The sequence below is a fragment of the Lampetra fluviatilis genome, chromosome 1 (assembly GCF_964198595.1).
Source record: "Lampetra fluviatilis chromosome 1, kcLamFluv1.1, whole genome shotgun sequence".
Classification (NCBI taxonomy): domain Eukaryota; kingdom Metazoa; phylum Chordata; class Hyperoartia; order Petromyzontiformes; family Petromyzontidae; genus Lampetra; species Lampetra fluviatilis.
The window spans coordinates 6,061,822-6,085,457 of record NC_136275.1 but is presented as its reverse complement, the minus strand read 5'-3'; the positions used below and the strand labels follow the sequence as shown (position 1 = coordinate 6,085,457).

The 23,636-nt window shown below is 45.9% G+C and overlaps 1 protein-coding gene across 2 annotated transcripts in view; it reads right to left on the bottom strand.

The window, feature by feature from the left end:
• Positions 1–23,636, bottom strand: part of LMBR1 (limb development membrane protein 1) — a 76,873-nt gene that overhangs the window by 46,829 nt on the left and 6,408 nt on the right. For both annotated transcript variants that reach the window (XR_013636485.1, XM_078854934.1), the window contains exon 2: positions 1,456–1,540. Coding sequence is in view for 1 of the 2 variants with exons in the window: in XM_078854934.1 (XP_078711060.1) it covers positions 1,456–1,540 (85 nt within the window). In the remaining variant the exon portion in view is untranslated. The remainder of the gene's footprint in view (positions 1–1,455; positions 1,541–23,636) is intronic.

The window sequence follows — 23,636 nt, the reverse complement described above, 5'->3', positions numbered from 1 at the left end:
TTCTCAGCAATTCTCTTCCAAGACGACGTCCTGGTCAGCGTGGAATAGTTTTTATCAAATATCCCTCCAGAGGGGCGCTCTACAGAACTCCCTCGAGCAAAGTCCCTGCTGCCACCGAGTGTATCCCAAATTCACTTAAACATCGTGCAATGAGATTAAGAAACTTTCTTCGCAACGAGTGGTGTAACATAACCACTTAGTGTAAGAGAACAGTCCCTGTAACAGAAGGTATCACAGAACCATTTCCGTAGGCATTTCAAAAGTGGTTCATCACCTGGAATATTCTGAATTAAATAAAAAAATCAATTTTATGAGGTGCTTTCATTTTTGAGTGGTGTCCAGATATGAGCCCAGTACCTCAACAGCACCGGCTCAGGGCTCTGACATGCCATAGACTCCTGAATTACCCAACCACTTCACATACAAGATTTTAAAAAGGTAATGTAGTAAAAATGTTATACAATTGTTTATTTTATTCAGCAGTCGGTGGGTGACCAGGTTGAGATCTTCAACTTGCACCATTTAAGAACCTGGTTTAATCAATGGTGGTTAAAACCCAGATTCGAATCCCGAATACCAGCGAACTTGGCAGAGCGTTCCGACAGGGGACATTCCTCCCTGGGCTGCCCTGCGACCTCATAGGATGTCCTTTTCGAGACAGTGATGGATTGGAGTGTGCCATGGTCGTGCTCCAGCACAGCGTCTCAGATTGTCACGGTGTCAGATTAGCAGACGCTGGCCAGTACTGCGACACCTCAGAGCAGGCAGCAAACCGACATGCGTCAGCAGTGACGCTCGCACAGGCGGCTGGGTGCCTCGGAGATCGCAATGCCCCCATCAGGCATAACTGCGCCGGCACCCGCTCTGTGGCCTGGGTTCAACACGGTTGGGGGAGGAGGGGTGATGTTCAGGCGTGTGTGATAAATCCAGCTTCTTGAGTGCAGTGAGCCAAAGGTCATCGCGACCGATGCCGGATGCTGTCAATAACTACGGTACCTTGCCATTGCTTCCTTCCTTCTGTCAGTTCCCACAACTGTTGTACATTAACGACACAACCTCCGAGGTTGGCTCTTACGGTCTGCTGCCAACTGCAATGAGGGTATTCCCCTTGGTTGCGGACCCCGAGATGCCACTCCAATGCCATCTCGTAATGCCTGCCCTCCTCCGTTTTGTAAGCATATCCCTCCCATCGCAGCCCCCTCTTCTTCCTGTTCACATCTACAACACTTATTGCCACGTTCTATTATAAAATGTATGAGTTGTGTAACCCCATTCGTAACATGTCTGTTTCACTTCGTTTTGGCGCATGGACGCTACTTGGACTTTACAATGCAATGTGATTGTCATAAAGGTATCACTGTGCGCAGAGCGCAATACAGCTGCTGAGATGTGAAGGCTAGAGGTTTGGGAGGGTGTCTCACCACCACTCGTGGTCCGCCTTGACCAGCAACTCACCCAGAATGAAGTCGGTCCTCTTCTTGAACCGGGTGATGATCAGGTAGGAGGTGATGTAGAGGAACATAAACAGCAAGAAGCAGATCTGAAACACAATGGAGACGAGATGCTTCATGCAAGTGGTCGAAGACCGAGACACCGTTGAGATCGCAAATACAAAACGGTTATTATATAATACAAAATAAAAACTAAACTATTTTTTATTTTACCAGGTAAGGGCCACTGAACTATATAGCTCTTTTTCAGAAGCAACCTGGCCACAAATGAAAGCCAATTAAGTGGCTCATCATATGGAAATTTGTAGCAGCCAACTACTGTTAATGCATACTCTTTGGTTCTTTCGGAAAAATCACGTAGATAGAAAAATAATAAAAAATCACGACGTTTTGATCGCAACACAAGCAGGCGAACTCAGCAGTTCGCCTGCTGTATTTTTTCACCTGAGGACGATTGCTTGTGTTGCGATCGTAATGTCTTGATTTTATTTTTCTATCTACGTGACTTTACCAAAATACCCAAAGAGTATGCATTAAGAGTATTTGGCTGCTATAAATTTCCATATGATGAGCCACTAAATTGGCTTTCATTTGAAGGCCGGCATGGCACACGAAGCGGGTGGGCGGCCAACACCAACGCCCGGCCGGCTTTGTCTCCCTCGTGGCGATGTTTACACACCGCACCAGATACTAATTTCAGGCTGAGTCGACCGAGGGGAGGCCCAAGACCGATTCAGATAATTGTCACTGGTGTTGGCCGTGAGCAGGAATCGAACTCGGGTTAGCCGAGTTAGGAGTGCATCGCGCTGACCATGACACTAGGGGCCGTCCATAAATGACGTTACGCGATTTTGGACGATTTTTGACCCCCCCCCCCCTCGTCACACGGCGTCACAAAAAGTCAGACCCCCCCTCAAATACGACGTCACAAAGCTCTGCCCCCCCCCCCTCAAAACATGCTTCAAATCGCTTTAAACTATTGTCATTGTAGTGCGTATTTAATGTGGCGCTGCACTCTGATGTTGTAGGAGAAAACATTTATTAAAAAGTATATTTCATTCAGTAGAACGTTTTGATTTAAAGCTTTCATGACCGCAGGGATTCATATTCTTGGTTCTTTCGGTAAAGTCACGTAGAAGGGAAATAATAAAATAAGAAAAATATAAAACAATAAAAATTCTCACGACGTTTCGACTGCAACACAAGCAATCATCATCAGGTGATGATTCCTGATGATGATTGCTTGTGTTGCAGTCGAAACGTCGTGAGAATTCTTATTGTTTTATATTTATATTATTATATTATTATTTCCCTTCTACGTGACTTTACGGAAATAAATTTCGATTTAAAGCTTTCGTGACTGCAGGGATTCATCTTCTTGGTTATTTCTCACGACGTTTCGGCGTTGTGACCGAAACGTCGTGAGAATAATTTTATTATGTTTTATTTTTATTATTTTATTACTTCCCTTCTACGTGACTTGACCGAAAGAACCAAGAATATAAGTAGAACGTGTTGTCTATATTTATTTAAAGTTGCCCATTTTTATGTGACGTCACATTTCTCAAACCCCCCTCCCCTCGTCACACATCGTCACAATTGTCTGACCCATCCCCCCTAGGTGCGTGACGTCATTTATGGACGGCACCCGACCGCTCCACCCAATCGCAACACATGCAAACACGACAGACGCACGTGAAGACAAGGTTACAACACGTGTGCACGTGCACGTGCACGTTGCCCTTTGCAGGTGGCGGAAAAGACGTGGCAGGGCCCCCGAGTAAAGGTCAAATAGCAGTGGTGCGCGCCCCTCCCCTCGCCTCGGGGCCAGCGGCACCTTGGATATCCCCCCCATGCCTCCCCAGCCACAACGGCGATACTGGGCGACCTGCCCGCCCGCCTGCCGCGTGGCGCTCGCAACATTCTTCATTAAATAACGACCGCGGTGGCGCTGCTTGCAGAGTGCTCAGACTCTCAATCGCAAGGGTGCGAGTAATCGAATCCCGTTCGCTCGGGGAGGGGGGGGGTATGATCTCGGTCCTTCATCCCCTCCGTTGCTTTTCGTGGAGTCAGAATCAGAATGTGTTTATACACTGGAGGAATCCGACGAGCTCTTTTTTTCACAGATGCCCCATTAATGGGTGGGGGGGGGGCGTGTTTGACACAATACCGCCGACTGATCCTCATACAACCACAGCCGGTACCTCATGTAAGCACGAGTCTATCTACATGAGGTGCAGGACACGGATTGCTTGTGTGTATACATCGGCGCGCACTCCCGTTCCCGTGCTTCCACCGACCATCGTGCACCATCGCGCACATCGGTGGCGTTTGGCTTTGCCGAGCGCAGCGCTTCATCACTCCCGGGAAATCGTTGGGTTTGTTTTAAATCCGATACGGTCAACGGACCTCATCTCGAGGATGTACGATTGCCAGGGTCAATATGAGTAGGGCTTGCGCGTCGTGGGCTCAACAAAACAACAACAAAACGAGCCTTGCTCGCTCCTCTGTCCGCGACAGATGACTGACGCGGATAAAGCGCGGACGAGTGCACTTCAATCGCGCTGGGGGTCGTGAAGGGGTCCCTGGAATTTCATATTCCACAGTCGTGATTTTGGTGGACTCAGTTGCTGACCAGGATTGCGAGGATGTTAAATTCGGTGACCTGGACAGATGTTTGATTGCCAGATTGTGTATTTGTTTGGCCAGGTTGTGGTATTGTTGGCCATGTCAAGAATGCTCTTTGGTTCCTTCGGTAAAGTCACGTAGGTGAAAATAATAAAATATGAAAACAACTAAATTAAATCACGACGTTTCGGGCGCAACACAAGCGGCCTTCATCAGGTGGGGACCACCACAGCGAAAACAATTGCTGAAGTATGCCAAAGAGATGGCTGTAACAAGGGATTATATAGCTGAGGGGGCGGGGGGGGGTGAGAGAATGCCAGATTGTATATTTGTTTGGCGAGGTTGTGGTATTGTTGTCCATGTCAAGAGTGTACAGATAGCCCTCGATTTACGGACGTTCGTTTTACAAAATTTCGCTTTAATGCAAATGACAACTTATGGACGCTTTTCGATTAACGAAATCGCTGTTCCATGTGAACGGAATTTCACATTGCACGTGCCATGAGATCAAACAAGAAGCAGAAGGCTGCATCATCCATCCACGACATAGTCACGGTATCCCTGCTGTGCAACAGTAACGCCTCCACATCACATTTCATCAATCTTGTTGACAAACATTCCCGATAATGTCATCTAAGGCTGCCACGTAATTTGATTGGGACATATAAATGACACAACATTGAAACATGTGCATAAATAATACCTTTTTGACACGCTTTTATTCAACTGTCGTATCCTCGAATCTTGTAACTCAATTTTAACCCACTTCCCAATGTGGTATCGACTGCAAACTTGGTATCCTTATGTCTTACTAATGACAATACTATATTCTATCATTAAACAATTTTTTTTATATGTTATGTTTCGCCTTGGCTCTAATTGTCCACGGTCAACTGACGTTGGCTGCAAATCACCACGGCACCTTACGTTATGGCAAGCTTCGGGGCCACTTCCTGGAGTCGTGGAGTTTTGCCATTACTCGTACGGTACATTTCATTAAAGCGTGTTTAAAAAAAGTTTTTTTTAAATATTACTTCTTTCGAATACATTTACTGATGTAACGACGCAACAGTCATTGCATCTATAAGAACTCCCCAGTTCCAGGCAGTGCTCATTTTCATTGGCGGTCTTAGTGGTGGAAATACCACGCATTTTCGGCAGGAACCAATGTCTCAACACAACTGTTAGTTCCCACAAATTGTTACCTATTTTATTCACCTTTAAAGGGTCAAGAATTGTGAGCTAAGCTCGACAGCATAATTAAGTAACAACCTTCAGATTGTGAATCGGGGGTTCTAAGCACAGACTCACTGTTATTCTGCATGCTTATCTAACAGCCTCCTTGCTACAGGCTACAGGACCGCACAGCCGGCGAGAGACACGCTTGCCATCTGCCCTTACACTGGAGACGTTTCAATGGACATCGGCAGTGCAGGGTCCACCCAACGCGTGCTGGCAGGCGACGCTAGCTTGGAGCACGGATTTTTATGAGACGGCGGCGGCGGCGTGTGCCAACAACCCAGACAAGGCTCGGCACAAGTTTGATGGCAGCGTGCACGCCCGTGTGTGTGTGTTTGTATGTATGTATGTCGAGCGGTGGCCGTAGTTGGAAGCGGTGGCCGTAGTGGGGAGCGGTGGCCGTAGTGGGGAGCGACATGGTGTAGTGGGGAGCGGTACAGTGATACCTCGGTTCACGAACGCTTCTGTTCACGAACAACTCGGTTCACGAACAGAAAAGTTCATAAAAATATGCTCCGGTTCACGAACTCCGCTTCGGTTCACGAACAGGAGCCGCGGCCATTTTAATGCTATGTCCAGGCTGTCACATGGTCATGACTTCCTGTAGGAAGATCGTGGAGAGAAGAAGAGACACAGAAAGAAGTACTGTGAGTACTGTGAAGACACTTTCAGTGACTTTTGCTTTTTGGTGTGCTTTTTAGCACATACAGTACTGTACTGTACTACTGTACTGTACAATACTGTACTTACTGTATTGTACAGTTCACCCGTTTGAGTGCTTACTGAAGTCATCTCAAGCAAAGTTAGTGTTCTCTCTTTATACATTACTATACTGTACAGTACTAATGTGTATTGTAATTTGTTTCATATTTTTGTGCTTCAAAAACCAAAAAAAAAGGTCAGAACGGATTAACCGGATTTACATTGAACCCTATGGGAAAATGTGCCTCGGTTCACGACCAATTCGGTTCGCGACCAGAGTCAGTTCACGAATTAAGTTCGTGAACCGAGGTATCACTGTATAGTGTAGTGGGGAGCGGTATAGTGTAGTGGGGAGTGGTGGCCGTAGTGGGGAGCGGCATGGCGTAGTGGGGAGCGGCATGGCGTAGTGGGGAGCGGCATGGCGTAGTGGGGAGCGGCATGGCGTAGTGGGGAGCGGCATGGCGTAGTGGGGAGCGGCATGGCGTAGTGGGGAGCGGTATAGCGTAGGGGGGAGCGGTGGCCGTAGCGGTAAGCGCTACGACCCGAGTTCGATTCCCGCTCACGGCCAACACCGGTGTTAATTATCTGAACCAGTCATGGGTCTCCCCTAGGTCGCCTCAGCCTCGAGTAACCCGGTGTGGTGTGTAACCATCGTCACTGGGGAGACAAAGGTGGCCGGGCGTGGTGTAGGCCACCAAACCCTCTCGTGTGCCGTGCCGGCCTTCATAGGTGCTTGCTAACAGCACTTGCCTCAACAGTCTGTTGTGGCTATGCGGGGGATCTTTGCTTTGTATGCCAATAAGTACGGAAAGCGGTAGCGTAGCAGTTAGCGCACTGTACTACAATCCCGGAGACCCGAGAGCGATTCCAAGCAAAGGTTAACATCAGCGGCGACTGATATATAAATCGCTCCTGGGCTTCCCCTAGGTTCACTCAGCCATAAATGAGTACCTCGGTGCGGTGTGCAAGCATCAGCATCGGGGTGACAGAGGCGGCCAGGTGACGTTCTGGCCACACCCAAACCCCTCTTGCCCCTTGCAGGCCTTCATAGGTGCTCGCCAACAGCATTTGTCATAATAGTGTGTGTGTAGGCCGTATAATTGACCTTTGGCCTTGTTTGCAACCAATGTTGGGGTACAAATGTGTGCGCGAGTGTAATAGCTTGTGTGCCTGTTGTTTAGCGGTCAGTACACGTTACTATAAACTTGGAAATGTGGCCTCAAATATGTGCTATAATGCACATTATTTATTTTTACCTACGTGACTTTACCGAAAAAACCTAAGAGTATGCAAAGCACCAGTTGCGTTTAATTCCTGAAATCTGATCTGGGCCTCTGCTAGTTTCATTCGGCCTCAAATGGGAACCTGGTGTATAATGTCAACATCTGTGGTGCAAATTCAAAAGCGACCAATTGTCGGCCTTGGTAGCTGTTTCCCTTACTGTCTATTATGTTACATGGGAGACCCCGTGTCTGTCATTACACTCTACACGCGTGTGTGTGTGTGCATAGGTGTGCGTGCATGCAGCTTTTGTTCAGCCGGATAGAGGGGGATAAACGGGCGCGGCACGGGCTGGAGAAGAGACGGAGTGATGTGGTACAAGAGGATGTGGAGCTGAGTGGACTTTCCGATGACTGGTACCAGCGGTGTCAAGATTGGCCTATGTGGAGGAGGCTCGTGAAGGAGGCTGCTGCTACTGGGCAGTTGGAGGCAGTCGCCCTCCAACAACAACGGAGGGCAGAGGAGCGACGCTCATAACAACGAGCGGAATGCCGGGTGGCTAAAACACAGCAAGTTGGCACAGCAGCGGGCACAGGTGGTGTGCGCCCAGCCATCTCAATCAATTGACCCTTGGCACCTGGGTCTGCCCCATGACCTGCCAGCGGGCGTTCAACACTTCACGTGACCTCAACATGCACGTAGCCTGGCACAAGCGCCGAGGCGACGTCACCGCCACCTCGTGGCGAATACCGATTGTGGTGGTTGTGAATGTGTGCATTGCCCATTTTCTTCCTCTTCCCTCGCCACTTTACCCCTTCCCTCCCCTACCCTTTTGTGATCCCTAAATACCCCTCTATCGCTGTCATTCATTCCTCAATCCATGTACGCCCCTGTCAGCTACATCATTCCATTCTGTCATCGTATTTTAAGCTACGTCAAGCACCTTGAACGAAGGTGCTCTATAAATAAAAATTAGATTAGATGCAGTGTTTATCACACTGCGCTACAATCTAAGCATTGTCCATGCACAGCGCTAGTTGGCAAATTGTCAACTGAACCTGGATGGGATTCCAAGTACATAACATCCACTGTGTTAATCTCCATTTTGTACAGTGCCGATATGACGAAACGGAAATTGTTATTTCTGCAAAGCCATTCGTGCTAGCAATATGATAACGGATGCCACCGTTTTATAGCAGGAGGCCTCACAGTATAGGACCTTAGCAATATTCAAAGGAACTAAAATATTTATATATATTCTAGATTTGAAGCTGTCGTGACTGCAAGGATTCATATTCTTAGGTTTTTTCGGTAAAGTCACGTAGGTAAAAAATTAAAATTAATAAAAGTAAAATTAAAATTAAAATCACGACGTTTCGGAGGCAACACAAGCTTCCATCTTCAGGTGGAACCGTCACAGCCCAACAGCTGTATCAAGTAAATGAGAGATTACAAGAGATACCACTCCGTATATATAATGGTTGAAGGGGGAAGGGCCAGGAACGGCACACTTTTTATTAATATGGTAAGGTGAGGCTTAAGACTAAGAATAGACTGCATAACAAATGACTGAGCCTTTGTTATGGAGAGGTGCGGTTTGTGACTATGCCTAGCCTACATAACAAATGCTGCAAATGAAACCGAGCCTCTGCCATGTAGATGGTAATAGGCTACATAACAAAAGACTGAGCCTTTATTATGGAGAGGTTCGGTTTGTGACTACGCCTGGCCTACATAACAAAATAGTTGTCTATCAAATAAGATGGTCCAAATAAGTGTAGTTAAATCTTTTTTGCATGGTTAATCACATCTTTCCAATGATTACTCAGTTTGTAACCATCATCACGGTTGAAATTATGTCTGTGTTTGTATATTTGTATGGCTTCGTGTACAAACCTTTGATGGTAGCCAGGAGGTTTGCAGAGCACCTTGGTCTTGGAAAATACAATTTCATGAGAGCCCACAGAGTTGTAGCAATGATCGGCAACGGCCGAAGAATCAGTTCTGCCGTGTTTCAGATCTGACTTGCTCGCGGACACGATCAGAAACATGACGTTTCGTTTCTCCAATGTAGCAATCACCACAACTGCAACTCAGTTTGTAGACTCCAGGATACTGTAAGTCAGGAACGACATCCTTCACAGATGGAATCAGATCACGGATTTTATGCACTGTACTGAATCGGGCTTGGATCTTATGTTTGTTTAGAATTTTGGAGATCTTTTTGGTCACGCCTGCTATGCTCTGCTTCCCTTCACAGGCAAGACCTCTTCGGCAGTACTCAACTCAACCCAATTAGTCTCTATGGTTAAGGACATGGGACTATCTCCTGATGACATCCTCGTCAGTTTTGATGTAGTATCTCTGTTTACCAAAGTCCCAGTACCGGACACCCTAACAATAATTGAGGACTTGGTCGAACATGGATTGAATTCTGCTGTACCTGCGCTGGTTAGGCATTGCCTCACAAACACCTATTTTACCTGGAATGGCACCTTCTACAAACAGAATGAGGGTACCCCTATGGGCTCCCCCTTGTCACCAGTGATAGCCAACATGTTCATGGAAAAGTTTGAATCAGACGCCATCCAGACATCCACCCTGCGTCCTTCCCTGTGGAAGAGGTATGTGGATGACACTTTCGTCATCTGGCCACATGGCCTCCCAGCATTGAACCACTTCTTGGACCACATCAATTCCAGACACCCATCCATCAGATTCACCATGGAAGTGGAGAAAGATGGTAAACTACCATTCTTGGATATTCTGTTTGAGAGGAGACCTGACGGATCCTTGGGACATTCTGTCTACAGGAAAGCCACCCACACAGATTCCTACTTGAAACCGGATTCCCACCACCACCCATCTCAAAAGAATGTTCTCATCAAAACGCTATACCACAGAGCTCATGGTATTTCTGACCAACACCACCTGGCCGGTGAATTAAGACATTTACATCGAGCCCTCAGGATGAACGGATACTCTGACCGCACCATCCGCCAAGCTGTTTCTCCCACCATACAGAAACAGCCACATGAAACTCCGACCAAAACTATCACGTTACCATACATAGCAGTCGTGACCAAAAAGATCTCCAAAATTCTAAACAAACATAAGATCCAAGTCCGATTCAGTACAGTGCATAAAATCCGTGATCTGATTCCATCTGTGAAGGATGTCGTTCCTGACTTACAGTATCCTGGAGTCTACAAACTGAGTTGCAGTTGTGGTGATTGCTACATTGGAGAAACGAAACGTCATGTTTCTGATCGTGTCCGCGAGCACAAGTCAGATCTGAAACACGGCAGAACTGATTCTTCGGCCGTTGCCAATCATTGATACAACTCTGTGGGCTCTCATAAAATTGTCTTTTCCAAGACCAAGGTGCTCTGCAAACCTCCTGGCTACCATCAAAGGTTTGTACACGAAGCCATACAAATATACAAACACAGACATAATTTCAACCGTGATGATGGTTACAAACTGAGTAATCATTGGAAAGATGTGATTAACCATGCAAAAAAGATTTAACTACACTTATTTGGACCATCTTATTTGACAGACAACTATTACAGGTTACTGATAGACAGCCAGTTTTGTTTTACCAGGTTTAGCTTTCTTTTTTCACACTTTTGTTATGTAGGCCAGGCGTAGTCACAAACCGAACCTCTCCATAATAAAGGCTCAGTCTTTTGTTACGTAGCCTATTACCATCTACATGGCAGAGGCTCGGTCTCATTTGCAGCATTTGTTATGTAGGCTAGGCATAGTCACAAACCGCACCTCTCCATAACAAAGGCTCAGTCATTTGTCATGCAGTCTATTCTTAGTCTTAAGCCTCACCTTACCATATTAATAAAAAGTGTGCCGTTCCTGGCCCTTCCCCCCTCAACCATTATATATACGGAGTGGTATCTCTTGTAATCTCTCATTTACTTGATACAGCTGTCGGGCTGTGACGGTTCCACCTGAAGACGGAAGCTTGTGTTGCCTCCGAAACGTCGTGATTTTAATTTTACTTTAATTAATTTTAATTTTTTACCTACGTGACTTTACCGAAAAAACCTAAGAATATTTATATATAAAAAGTGAAACGCTAGTAGTTGGAATGCCACACGTTTCTATGACCAGGATCAGTTCTTCCACAGGACCACTGTTGACTAGACTGGAAGGTAACTACAGTAATCATTTCATTAAGCGGAATGGTATGATGATAAGACTCCCGCATGGGACTAGAAATATCAGGTCTCAACTGTGAATCTAACGCTCAAGGCACAGCAACCACCTGGCCACACGCACAGAGAAACATGTGTTCTGTATAGCCTGTGTTATCTGAACCATTGGCAGTCATTACGGTCGCATTGAAGCATCAGTTGAAGCAGTTTTCCTCACGGTTCAGGCATCGAGATGTGTGTTCAGTAACTGGTTATTTCCTCTTTACGTGATCAAGTGTCAAGTTGATTTGTTTAACCAGGTGAGAACTCAAGAAACCAGGATGACTCCGATTTGCAAAAGTGAGCTGGGTATCAATCACCCACACGGTCTGGAAGACAGCATCGTTGCAGTAACATCACTAAAAGTGGGACCGAAAGTCAACTTTACATCGACATTTTAGCGACCGAAGCTTCAAACTCATGATGGGCGATCGCCCAGGACAAACTGCCGAGGCATGCGGCTACAAGATATGCGCCGTTTGCCCCTTTTCGCCCGAACTTCACATTTAACAGCTTTCTGGTGCGATTAACAGTTGTTTTCCGCAAACGTGCCCTCCGGATATGTTTCACGACATTACTGTTGAAAAAACTACACCTCATCTTTAGCCTCTCTCTTCCAGGATGTCTCTGTACCGCTGGGCCAAAAGCGCATGTGCAAACAATGGCGCGTTGTGTAATAAAGGTAATTCTGTATTTACCTCACGGAATATCCTTTCGTAGGAAAAACATAAATAAACAATTTTCCGTACCTCGTTCACACATTTATCTCTAGCAGCGTGGCCTTCTGGGAGTACATAATTTCAGAAGTGTATTTCGTTACTTATACTGTATTATCTGTGGTCCGACGAACACACCGGCTTTGACCTTTGCCTCAGACAGCTTAGGGAAGAAGTCTTGAAGGTACTTGAAGGCTGCCAACTACTTATTTACAGCTCTAACAAATTTTTTATAAGGCCCAATTTGATGTGCAGTGGGGGCATCAGCACCATCCGGGAGTCCACCAGTGGCTCCCACTTGATGTTGTTCCTCCCCACAGAGAACTCGGTCCGCTGTGGCCAGTCCTGCCTGTGATAGTGCACCTTGGTGTACCTGCTGTCCCAAAGGCAAAGACAGCAAGGACACTTGGTAAAACCACCTTGGAGACCCATCAGGAATGCCACCATTTTGAAGTCTCTGATGACCATCCCAGCCGTACTCATCATACTTCAAGGCATCCAGCAATGTCTTGATGCTGTTGTAATCCTCTTTGAGGTGCACCGAGTGAGCCAGGGGAAGAGATGGGTACTTGTTACCATTATGGAGCAGCATGGCTTTGTGGCTCCTAGATGAGCTGTCAATGAAGAGGTGCCACTCATTCTGGTTACAGGCGATTCCGATTGTCTCGAACAGACTGGTCACATTGTGGCAGAATCAAAGCCCATCTTGCCGTGTGAAGAAGCTGCAAAAAGGTTGGTGATGCTTCCTCTGATCTGAGCACACTTTCATCCAACAAGTTCCACTGCTTGAGCCTAGACGTCAAAAACTTGGCATTGGACTTGGTGAGACCAAGATCTCTGATCAAGACGTTGAGGTCTTTTTGGTTGGAGTATGGCTTTCTCTCCTCAGCTCCACCTCTGAAATTGTAATCTGGATCTACGTCTTCCTCCCTCTCTGACTTGCTGCTCTCTTCTAAAAACGGCTGCTCTCTCTCTGGAGGAGTGGGTACGGGGAGCTCATGGCAGTGTGGCACCGGGGCGATGGATGAAGGATGGTCCGGATACGTGATATCAGGTGCACTCTTGCCAGTCCGACGTTTGGAAGGGTCCACCATGCAAAAGTAGCTGTTGCTTGAGTGGTCAGTGGGTTCCCGCCAAATTCTTGGGCTAGTGAACTTCATGGCTCTCTTTCCCCCTCTGTACCATCCTACAAAAATACATTTATTTCACCCATGACTAATGTGCAAGAGATTCTCGCAACATTTTTTCATGTATATATTTTTTCAATAACATTGAAAATTGTAAAACATTTTAAAAGTAAAAGTTTTACAATTAAAATGTTTTTAACAAATTTCATAACGTAAAATTCCGAGCAAAAATTGTACATCTTACCTTCCAGAGTTTTTTTGCATTGCTCGCAGGTGAAATGAGGTGCCCAGGGTTTGTCTTGATCCCCGACATGCATGCCGAAATATGCCTTGTAGGCCTCACACATCTTAGCAGATGCTTCCACAGAGTACTTTTTCGCTATTGCCTTGATAAATTGGCCGCAGACATAGCAAAATGCGTCTGCCGGATGCTTGCAGTCTCTTGATGCCATCTCAGAAAAATGCAGATATGTATCCACTTAGGCAGCTGTAACTAAACTGAACTGGTGGGCTTAATGCCCCTGTATTTATACTACTATTTATATTACTGGAAAGTTATAGAATGTTCTAGAATTTACTCCAAGTTTACTGAGCACTGAATTTATCTGGAATGTTTTGGAAAATTGGTAAATTTCAAAATATCACTGTCCTGATCACAAAATCAAAGGTTGTGGGGAATAATAGCCCTTTTTTGTATTTTTAGGCATAAGCAATTAGGAAATAACACTTACTACCCAGGAACAAAAAATAAATAAATTGTTAGTGTTATTTTACCTCTTGCAGACAACTGTAGCTTTCCCTGTAATTCATAGTGGACGACTGAGTTTTATGAGACCCCCATGTAAAATCCATAAAACACAGTGCTTTTCAAGAAGTGAAATGTTGAGAAAAAAAAAATATATAAAATAGCAATAAATTGACATTAAGGAAACAGACCAATTTATCATTGCAATATGACATTTTAGTAGGCTACACCTGTTGCGAGCGGTTGCATCGCGAATGATTTGGTAAAAGTCAAAAGTCAGAGTGTGTCCCTCCTCACATGAGCACAGACTTGTACTCATTTCCATTGGTGATCCTGAGCCAGTGGCAAAAATTTCACATTCCTATGATGGGAGCCAGCAACTTCATAGGGCAACCACTGTCCATGTCCCACAAAGCTTTACTCATTTTGTCAACCCCGATGGAGAGATGGGTTAATTCGCCTCCCGATAAAGGTCATTAGAATTTGAACTGGCAACTTTCAAATTATGAATTGAGCACTCTTAACACATCAATGCGGTCAGATGTAATAAGACACATTTACCAAGCCTCCAAGAAAAACATTGATGCGCAGATAAGCAAGCAAACGGAGATACCAATAAGACCGATAAGAAGACCCAAATAAGGCGATGCCAATGCGATTTGCGAAGAGGAGTCTGCCTATAAACTACTGTGAGTAAATCAGCAAGAAGAAACTGTACAGATAATATCATTTTTCACGGATGTGGTTGCTTGCGTACAACAGAAAACTTTCCGCAACATTGCTTAATGTTTAAAGATGCAGTCATCTGCGTCAGTGCACTGTCACGAAAGATTATGACAGTCTTCACTGTGCCAAGGAAGTACAAATTGTATTGTTCATGCACCAACTCTTGGGTTGGGATTGCAATGGTCCAAGTGTTTGCTTAAACCCCTCTGTCCAATGCTAAGCATTAATCGAGAGCACCTATCGTCAAAGAGTTGTAGATGTTACCCTGTGTAAGTGTGATCTGCGCTTCTCTTGATTGGTTGGGACCAACTCAGCCCCAAACAAAGTGTTCTTCAATTTTAAAGTCTCAAAGTGTATCCCTGCTGTAATGAGCATTGGGCGACATTTATCCCCCATTGGTGGCCGAGCCGGTGACAGGAACTGCACATTTCCATGAGGAGAGCCAGCCTATCCATCGGACAACCGCTTGATGACACTTATTTTATCGATCAAATAATGGCAGGTCGAGATCAACCCACCTGTCATATGAACTCACAATCTTACCAAATTGTGGGATGGAGCGCTCTCACCTCTCTGCCACCAGGCACTCTCCTTATCGACATAGATGTCCCTTTATACAACTGTAATGCGGGCGTAAACGGCCTCGCGGATATGACGTCACGGGGGGAGGGGTTAGGTCACGTGAGAGAGAGGGGTAAGGTCTTAAGGGAGAGAACCGGAAGAGACGGGAAGAGAGAGTATGGGAATAGAGACAGGGTGAGGCCACGCAGGGCGGAGAGTGGAGAGTGGCGAGATCGCCGCGCGGTGAAACTCGGCACCGTCGGCCAGCGGTGACCGGGCACGGGAGGAACGGGGAGCAGCGGTGGAGCTGCAGTGAGAGCAGCCGGGGGACTGCACAAGGGAACCTGCAGCGGAGCTGCATCGGAGTGGAGAAAGGCTACGGGAGCGACGGCAGCTGTCGAGCTGCCAAGCGGGGAGGCTCTGAGCGAGGGCCATGTGGGACAAGTTGTAAGAACCCGAATAAAGGACAACGAAGACAGACACAGTGAAATAGTCCTTTATTACACAACTTTAGGTGGTTTCCTAGGTAAATCCATCAGCAGCCATGGCCAATCCACTGCTGGAGGAAGGCATCCCCAAGCCGCTACCATCTCTCATGCTCGTGATGTAACAATCCACCCAGCACCTGCACACCACGAGTCGATTTCATCGCTCCATCTCCCCAGTGGAGGTTCACTGGGATGCGTTCCAATCCTTCACTGCCACTCCATCATTTTTCTTGACCATCAGCCACTATCCTTGCTAGCAATGCGTTCTGCCCAAGCCCACTTGCTTTTCTCTCAATGCAATTCCCAGCATGCATCTCTCCATGCTTTTTCAGTTTTCGTTCAGCATTTTTCATCCAAACCCATGTGTCTGAAGCATGTGTCATCGCCGGTCGTATGCACTGATGAAGCATGTTGAACTCAAGGCCAAATTGCTCTGTTACTTTTTTTTATTATGAAACTCAGCTTTCCAAAAGCATTGCAACCGGCTCTCGTCATCCACCTAATTTTTTCATTTGAAATTTGGATAAACATTATTTGGAGGTGGGGAGTCGGGGGATGTCACAGAGCTGGGAGGGTGTACGGGCAATATGAATTGGAAGCGAGGTCCCTGCTAAAGGGGACAGACTCTAAGTAAGTGGGGATGTGTGGTTTGATTGCTGTGTTGCGGTTTACGTTGATTGCACTTGAGAGTCTGTGTGTGTGGTTTCACAATCCCGTTATTTATTCCTACGTTAGTGCATCAGCTATTTATGTGGAGGCGGCTCATTAAGGTACATGCTGTATGGGTGCTTAGATTTGTTAAGGACATCAGGGAGGGCTGCTGGGAGAGTAGGGGGCGACAGACGAAAAAACAAGTCTATAAATCCGGTGAGCATTAGGCATTCGTAAGAGTGAGAGGCCTCATTTTGGAGATAAGCTCATTGATTCGTGCCCTTTGCTGACCCATGTGAGAGCTCGTTGAGATTCACAATTTCGCTTGGAAGAACAGAGTGCTGGACTCACAATAACCGGGTTGCAAGTTCAAATTCATGTCAGTTGTTCACCCAAGCCCATCATGCACCTGGGGGTGTACACACGGAGTATGATTTTGTGGGAAGTCAACAAGGTCGTCCTGATGAACAAAATGACCCCCGCCATGTGAATGTGTCATTTCTACCACTGGATCGAGGCAACCAATAGGGAGGAGCGCTGCTTAAGTAATTTAATTAGAAGTGAGACACTAAGACTGGATTTTTGACCGTGCAGACAAGTTCACTAATGTATTTTGTGTGAAATTTCCAATGCTGAATTTTGGCTATGATGTCACTCAAACAATGGTAAATGTAATGGCTGGGTTTTTAACATCTATTTCCTGACAGACAACACACTGTTACTTGCCCAAGTCGACTGCAAAATGTGATTACGATTAACAATAAGCTGACAATGTGCATCACAGAGCGTTCCACAAACCGTAAATTTTCTTTACCCATAAAAAAAAACTTCACAAAAAAACACTTGCAGATTTATGTGACAAGCGGCGATATGCGCAAAGCCCGGCCGGAAAAAAATATTGACGCGTAAACTCATCTCCAGAGCGGCACCACGCAATTAATCTCCGTCCACCGCCGGGCTGATAAGCCGTGGACGAACAATCCATTCGGAGGTGACGCTACGGGAATGAGAGCAAGTGAGCAGTGGATCTCAGGACCGGTGGACAGTTCGCTCCTTCACGAGGCAGCCACCCCCCAACACCCTCGTCCTGACTCGCCACAGCGGGCAGTGCTTTGAACCCCACGGTGGCCTCCTGAATCTGAGAACATCACATTCGAGCCAACCTTACACATTTGCCACGCAGCGTTTGACTTTTGACGTTCATCATGGGGGGAGGAACCTAACGCTTTGCACACAACTCATTTGCGCCTGGGCACGGTTGCGCGGCTGCAAAAATGCAAAAAATCCCAGGTGAATCCGAAAACGCTCGCCACGTTCGTCATGAACTTGGCCCCGCAATAAGAAAAATATACCGAAGGCTAAATATTTGGGCGAAGGCTCTTCTTCAGAGCAGAGAGAATTATAATCTCTTGTAGCTGTAATGTGTGGTACTGATTTCCTTTCACACACACAAAACTCAATAATTAATTGGTCAAACATCCCATTACAGGATCCCCGTGAAAGAAACGCTCACAACTCAAAAATAGAATACCCATGTTATGTATAATGGGCATTTTGCTTTGTGGACATGTCCATTCCATACGAATATGGACTTTTCACCACCACCTCCTCAGGGCCTGGAAAGAAAATTAGTGCCACTGCCCCACGTTCGGCGCTATGGCTGTTGATTTGACTGTTTCATATTCGTGTATAAAGAGCGAGATTCAAATGTTGACCCAACGGCCTAAACACGTCACCTCGGGCAATTTACCTCACTGTGGGTAATGGAGACAATCTGCACAATATCACAAAAAAGGATATTTAACAAGAGAATTGGGCTCTAAAATCTACGAATGGCTGTAAACTAAACATGCACAATGTTAGCTTAAAATGTGGTCAACCGTGCTGAATACAGCAGTTTCAGGCCAAAGTTGAATTGCAGGGGTACGTGTGTTTTATTATCTGAAATGACTTCAGCAGGAGTTCCAAGTGTGAGGTGCAGAGATGAGTGAACGTTTAAAGGGCAATGATAACATAAACAGCCACGTATGTTGGTAAAGGTTCACGAGTTCAAGGTACAGATTGCATCATCCCGTGTTCTCACACATACTTAGTAGCCTGCTTGCCCAGTTTGCAAAGCGGGAAAGTGGACCAGGCCTCGATTATTGTCACAGGAGCCTGCGAGCTGTACCCGGGCCGTGAAGCACTCACGCAGCTCCCCTTGTGAAGGGGGACTACCCCCAACCCCCTCTCTTTTTAGCGAGGCCACCCTCAGACACAATCCCCACATCATGGTGTTAACAAGGAGGAGACAAGTGGCGTCAGTGCCGTCTCTCGTGTGAGGTCAACTTCAGTGCTGTGGCTTTTGTAAACACAAAATTACCAAAAACAATATGAGCTTGGAATAGCATATTCTTTGGGTCTTTTTCAGTAAAGTCACATAGATAGGTTAAAAAAATAATAACAACAACAATTACTAAAAACTACGACGTTTCGATCGCAACACAAGTGTTCGTCATCAGAAAGAGTGGAAAGCATATTAGCTAATGCAAACATGTGTACAAACTATTTCATATTCAAATATGTAAATTATGTGATTGCTTCCCTATGGATATAGAAGGGGAGGAGGTAGATGGGAGGGATATAGGGAAGGGGCCAAACCCTGCAAAGCTCACATTGGATTCAGATGCCACGTATAGGTCATGGGTTTGATCCTGAGCACACTACCTATTTATTTGGAGTTTTCATGTTCTCCCCGTGGATTTTTATCCGGATCCTCCAGTTTTTCCCTCCACACATAAAAATGTGCGTACGAGAATATTTGGCCACTATAAATGTCCACGTAATAAGCCACTTTGTTGAGCTATTATTTGTGGTCAAGTCACTTCTGACCACAAATAATAGTTAGGACCATGCCAGCATGCCAGCATCTTCCCAGGTACATTCCAGGAAAAGCATGGCTCGGTTTGGAATCGCCAGTGAGAATGCGGCAACTGATGAAGATCTCTCATTAAAGCTGCGAGGGGAAGTTCTCTGAGCAAACTTCTCTTAAGGTCAGCTCAATACAAGAACTAGGGAATAAAGGCTCAAACAACCTTTGAACCGTCAAATTTCCGATCGTATGTATGTTGAACTTTTTTCGCACCATACTTAGCCAACCGTGCAAATCGGAGGTGGAGGGGAAGGACAACAAACTAAACGCAATTCAAACGATTGTAAAAGGAGCATACTGACTGCAGCACCATCTGGCTAGATGTAATTTCTACCGCAGGCCCTAGTTACCGAATGCTGGGTTTCTCAACAGCTGTCCTCGTGACCCCTCATGGCCTAACTTTCTGTGCTTACCAACAATCGGGTGCAAGCGGTGGGCACCTCCACATTCCTGGAGATACTTTGCCTTCACCTCGTGGGAAGTAACAAGTGGCCGTCCAATGAAGAGGACTGGCGCCCACCATAAGACTGCAGAATATCCACCAACGGCTCCGGGCCATCAACAGAGATGGGATATGCTACATGCTGGTTTTATGGAAACATTATTGGATTTATACTTTCTATATTCTTTGGGTTTTTCGTTAAAGTCACGTAGATAGGGTCAAAGAAAATAACAAAAAAATAGCAAAAAACTACGACGTTTCGATTGCAACACAAGCGTTCGTCATCAGGAAGAAAAAAGAGGTGGACAGCTGCTGAGGCAGATTGTTTTAAAGGTTTAAAATGGGTGTAGCCCAAGGATCATAAACGAAGTCGGCAGGGCTAGTGATGTTAATGTGAGAAATTAGCAAGTTAATGTAAGATCGGAGAGCGGCCTCCACGAGGAGGCGGAGGTGGCTATGTTAATGTGAGAGATTAGCATGTTAATGGGAGATCGCAAAGCAGCAACGTCGAGCTCGGCGAGCGAGGTGGCTGTGTTAGTGTGAGAAGTTTAACCTGTTAATGTAAAATCAGAGAGCCGAAAATAACAACTAACATCGGAAAGTGGTAGGATGGGAACATCACAGCCAGTTATGACTTAAACTGGTTGATAACGTCCATCCAATGATTGCTCAGTCTATACCCATCTTCTCGATTGAAGTCGTGTCTGTATATGTGGATGGCTTCATAAACGAATTTTTGTTTATAGCCAGTGGGTTGGCAAAGTACCTTCGTCTTGGAGAAATGAAGTTCGCGTGAGCCCACCGCATTTAAACAATGATCAGCCACGATCGAGGTATTGGTCCTACCGTGTTTCAGATCTGCCTTATGTTCACGAACACGGTCTGAGACATGTCGCTTCGTTTCCCCAATGTAACTACTGCCACAGACACAGCTTAGTTTGTAGACACCGGGGTATTGCATGTCAGGGATCACATCCTTCAAAGATGGGATCAGATCACGAATTTTATGTCCTGTGTTAAATCGAACCTGGATCTTGTGTTTGCTGATGATTTTGGAGATTTTTTTGGTGACCCCTGCTATGTATGGCAAGGTGATGGTTTTGATTGGGTCCTCAGATGGTTCTTTCCCAAAGGTTGGGGTGATAGCTTTACGGATTGTGTAGTCTGAATATTCAATCATCTTGAGAGATTGGTGTACATGTTCCAGTTCACTGGCTAGGTGATGGCGGTCGGAAATACATCGAGCTCTATGGTGTAGAGTTTGATGAGGGAATTCTTCTGGGATGGATGGTGGTGGGAATCAGGTTTTAGGTAGGCATCCGTATGGGTAGCATTCCTGTAGACAGAGTGTCCCATTGAGCCATCTGGTCTCCTTTCGATTAAAACATCCAAAATGGTAGCTTGCCATCCTTTTCCACCTCCATGGTGAATTTGATGGCTGGGTGTATAGAATTGATGTGGTTGAGGAATTGGTTCAGAGCTGGTCGGCCATGTGGCCAGATGACGAATGTGTCATGTACATACATCTTCCAGAAGGATGGACGTAGAGTGGATGCCTGGATGGCATCTGTTTTAAATTTTCCCATTAAAACATTGGCTACAACTGGAGATAAGGGAGAACCCATTGGGGTACCTTCAACTTGTTTGTAGAAATTTCCATTCCAGGTGAAGTAAGTGTTGGTGAGGCAGTGTCTCACCAAGGATGGTACATCAGCATTCAGTCCTTGTTGGGCCAAGTCTTCAATGATTGCAATGGTGTCTAGCACAGGAACTTTGGTAAACAAAGAGACTACATCGAAACTAACGAGCAAATCACCTGGAGATAGTGAGATGTCCTTAATTAACGATACCAAGTGAGCCGAGTTAAGTACAGCTGAGGTGGTCTTACCAGTGAATGGTTGTAAGGTCTCAGACAGAAATCGAGCCAGTTTGTAGGTGGGTGAGTCAATAGTGGAGACGATAGGATGAAGGGGTGTACCCCCTTAAGTCAAGATTTATCTTTCTCTATTTTGCCCCTTTCATAACGTTTGCCTTAAAAGACTAAAATTTAATATGAACAAAAAAGCAATAAATGCTGCCATTCAGTTTCAGGCTCCAGCTCGCTCAACACACTAACAGTCTTATCACAGCACGCACTGTCCTCTTGTCATCCACAGCGCCGGCTGGCATTGTTCGGACAACGTCCACCACGCGGCCCCCTCTAATTACGCCGGGGCTTGTGCAGTCAATGCCCCTTGGCCCTTTGGCCCCTGTGGCTGACAGCTGCTGCCCCTGAGGCCACTCTATGAGCACTGGTCGTCGCTCATCCGCCCATGCTGAGCACCAGCTGCTTCACGGCCACACTCATTAAGCAGGCACCAATTGAACGCCGGGGGTGTGTGGCGGTGACGGCGTAAGCCTGGCATCCTGGTGATTTGGAGATAGGGTTCGTGGATCGTGCAGAATATAAGCATCTTCGTGAGCCTGCTATCTAGTAGAGTAAGATGGCTGTAGGGCAAGTAGGTCAATGAGTCTTTATTCCCGTGTATGTTTGGGTTTTCTCCACATATTTGCCTCTACTGGTGCATGCCATAAAACACAGCAATTATTCATTCAAATCACCCAATACACGACAATTCAGAGAGCAAATTTGAGAGATTTTTCCTGGATAAAAGAATACTTTTTGAACAATTAAATGTTAATTAATTTGAGAGATATCAGTTGCCATGACCACCAGGTGGCTTCTGATAAAGTCGTGCAGCCACGACAAGCAGTGCTCATTTTAGAGACCCCACAGCAGTGATGATGATGGGGCCGAGTTCGCCTTGGCTGGAATTGATCTCATGATACTGAACTCCAAGATATGCTGATAGAAACAAATTATTACGGAGGTTATTTGGTTGGTGGACGAATATGTTACGTAATTGTATGCTAATTATCAAGATTATCACGGGACATTTTTTACCAGTATAAAAGTATGAAAAATAAGAATAGGTTTTACCCTTTCTGGCAATAAAACAGGTGTTAAGATGTCCAAACACCCAATAGATACCTTCTGGAGTTGGCGTGGGCAGATTGAAAAATATATTTCTTTAGAACTGATGTTTTTGTTTACGTAGCCAACCGATTATCACGGTTGGCTACGTACGGTGCGAAAGAAGTTCAACATACATACATGCCCATTTGAGCATGGAGACATTCTGACATGGATAACCACCATTGGACAACCACTGCTACGGGAAGTCAACAGTGGCTATCCTATGGATAAACTGACACTTGCCATGAAAAAAACACCTGGAACTTCCAAGATTGGCCCGGGACCACTAACCAGGATCAGTGCCAGCCAATGTAAGTTTAGTATAAGCACATATGTCAACACATTCCCTTGATAGTGATGAGCAGACGTCGAAATATATTCATCATTATAAGTGGAATTATCAGCCGTAACGAAGCCACTGCTGGATGAAGACTTCCCCAAGCCGTCGCCATCTCTCACGACCCTGCGATGTAACAACTGAACTGGAGTATGCCGTTCTAACAGCCGCTCGCAGTGAACTCTTCTGTGTGCGTCTTGGCTCTGCATTGCGAATCGGGAGAATACTGCAGGACATCTGTCCATCTGTCAGCGCAGTGTCTATTCTGAGCGCTGCCCGTTGAACAGCATGACACAGGTTCAGCGTGTCTGTTTACGTTACTCTACCGTCCTTCCAGAGTGCCTATTCAAAGCCGAAAGCCCCTCCCCCGACAGCAATTTAATACAATAATTGTCGTCAACGTAACCCAAGGGCAATCCTCTTCTCACTGTACTCATCTAAAATGTTAACATAAACCGCCC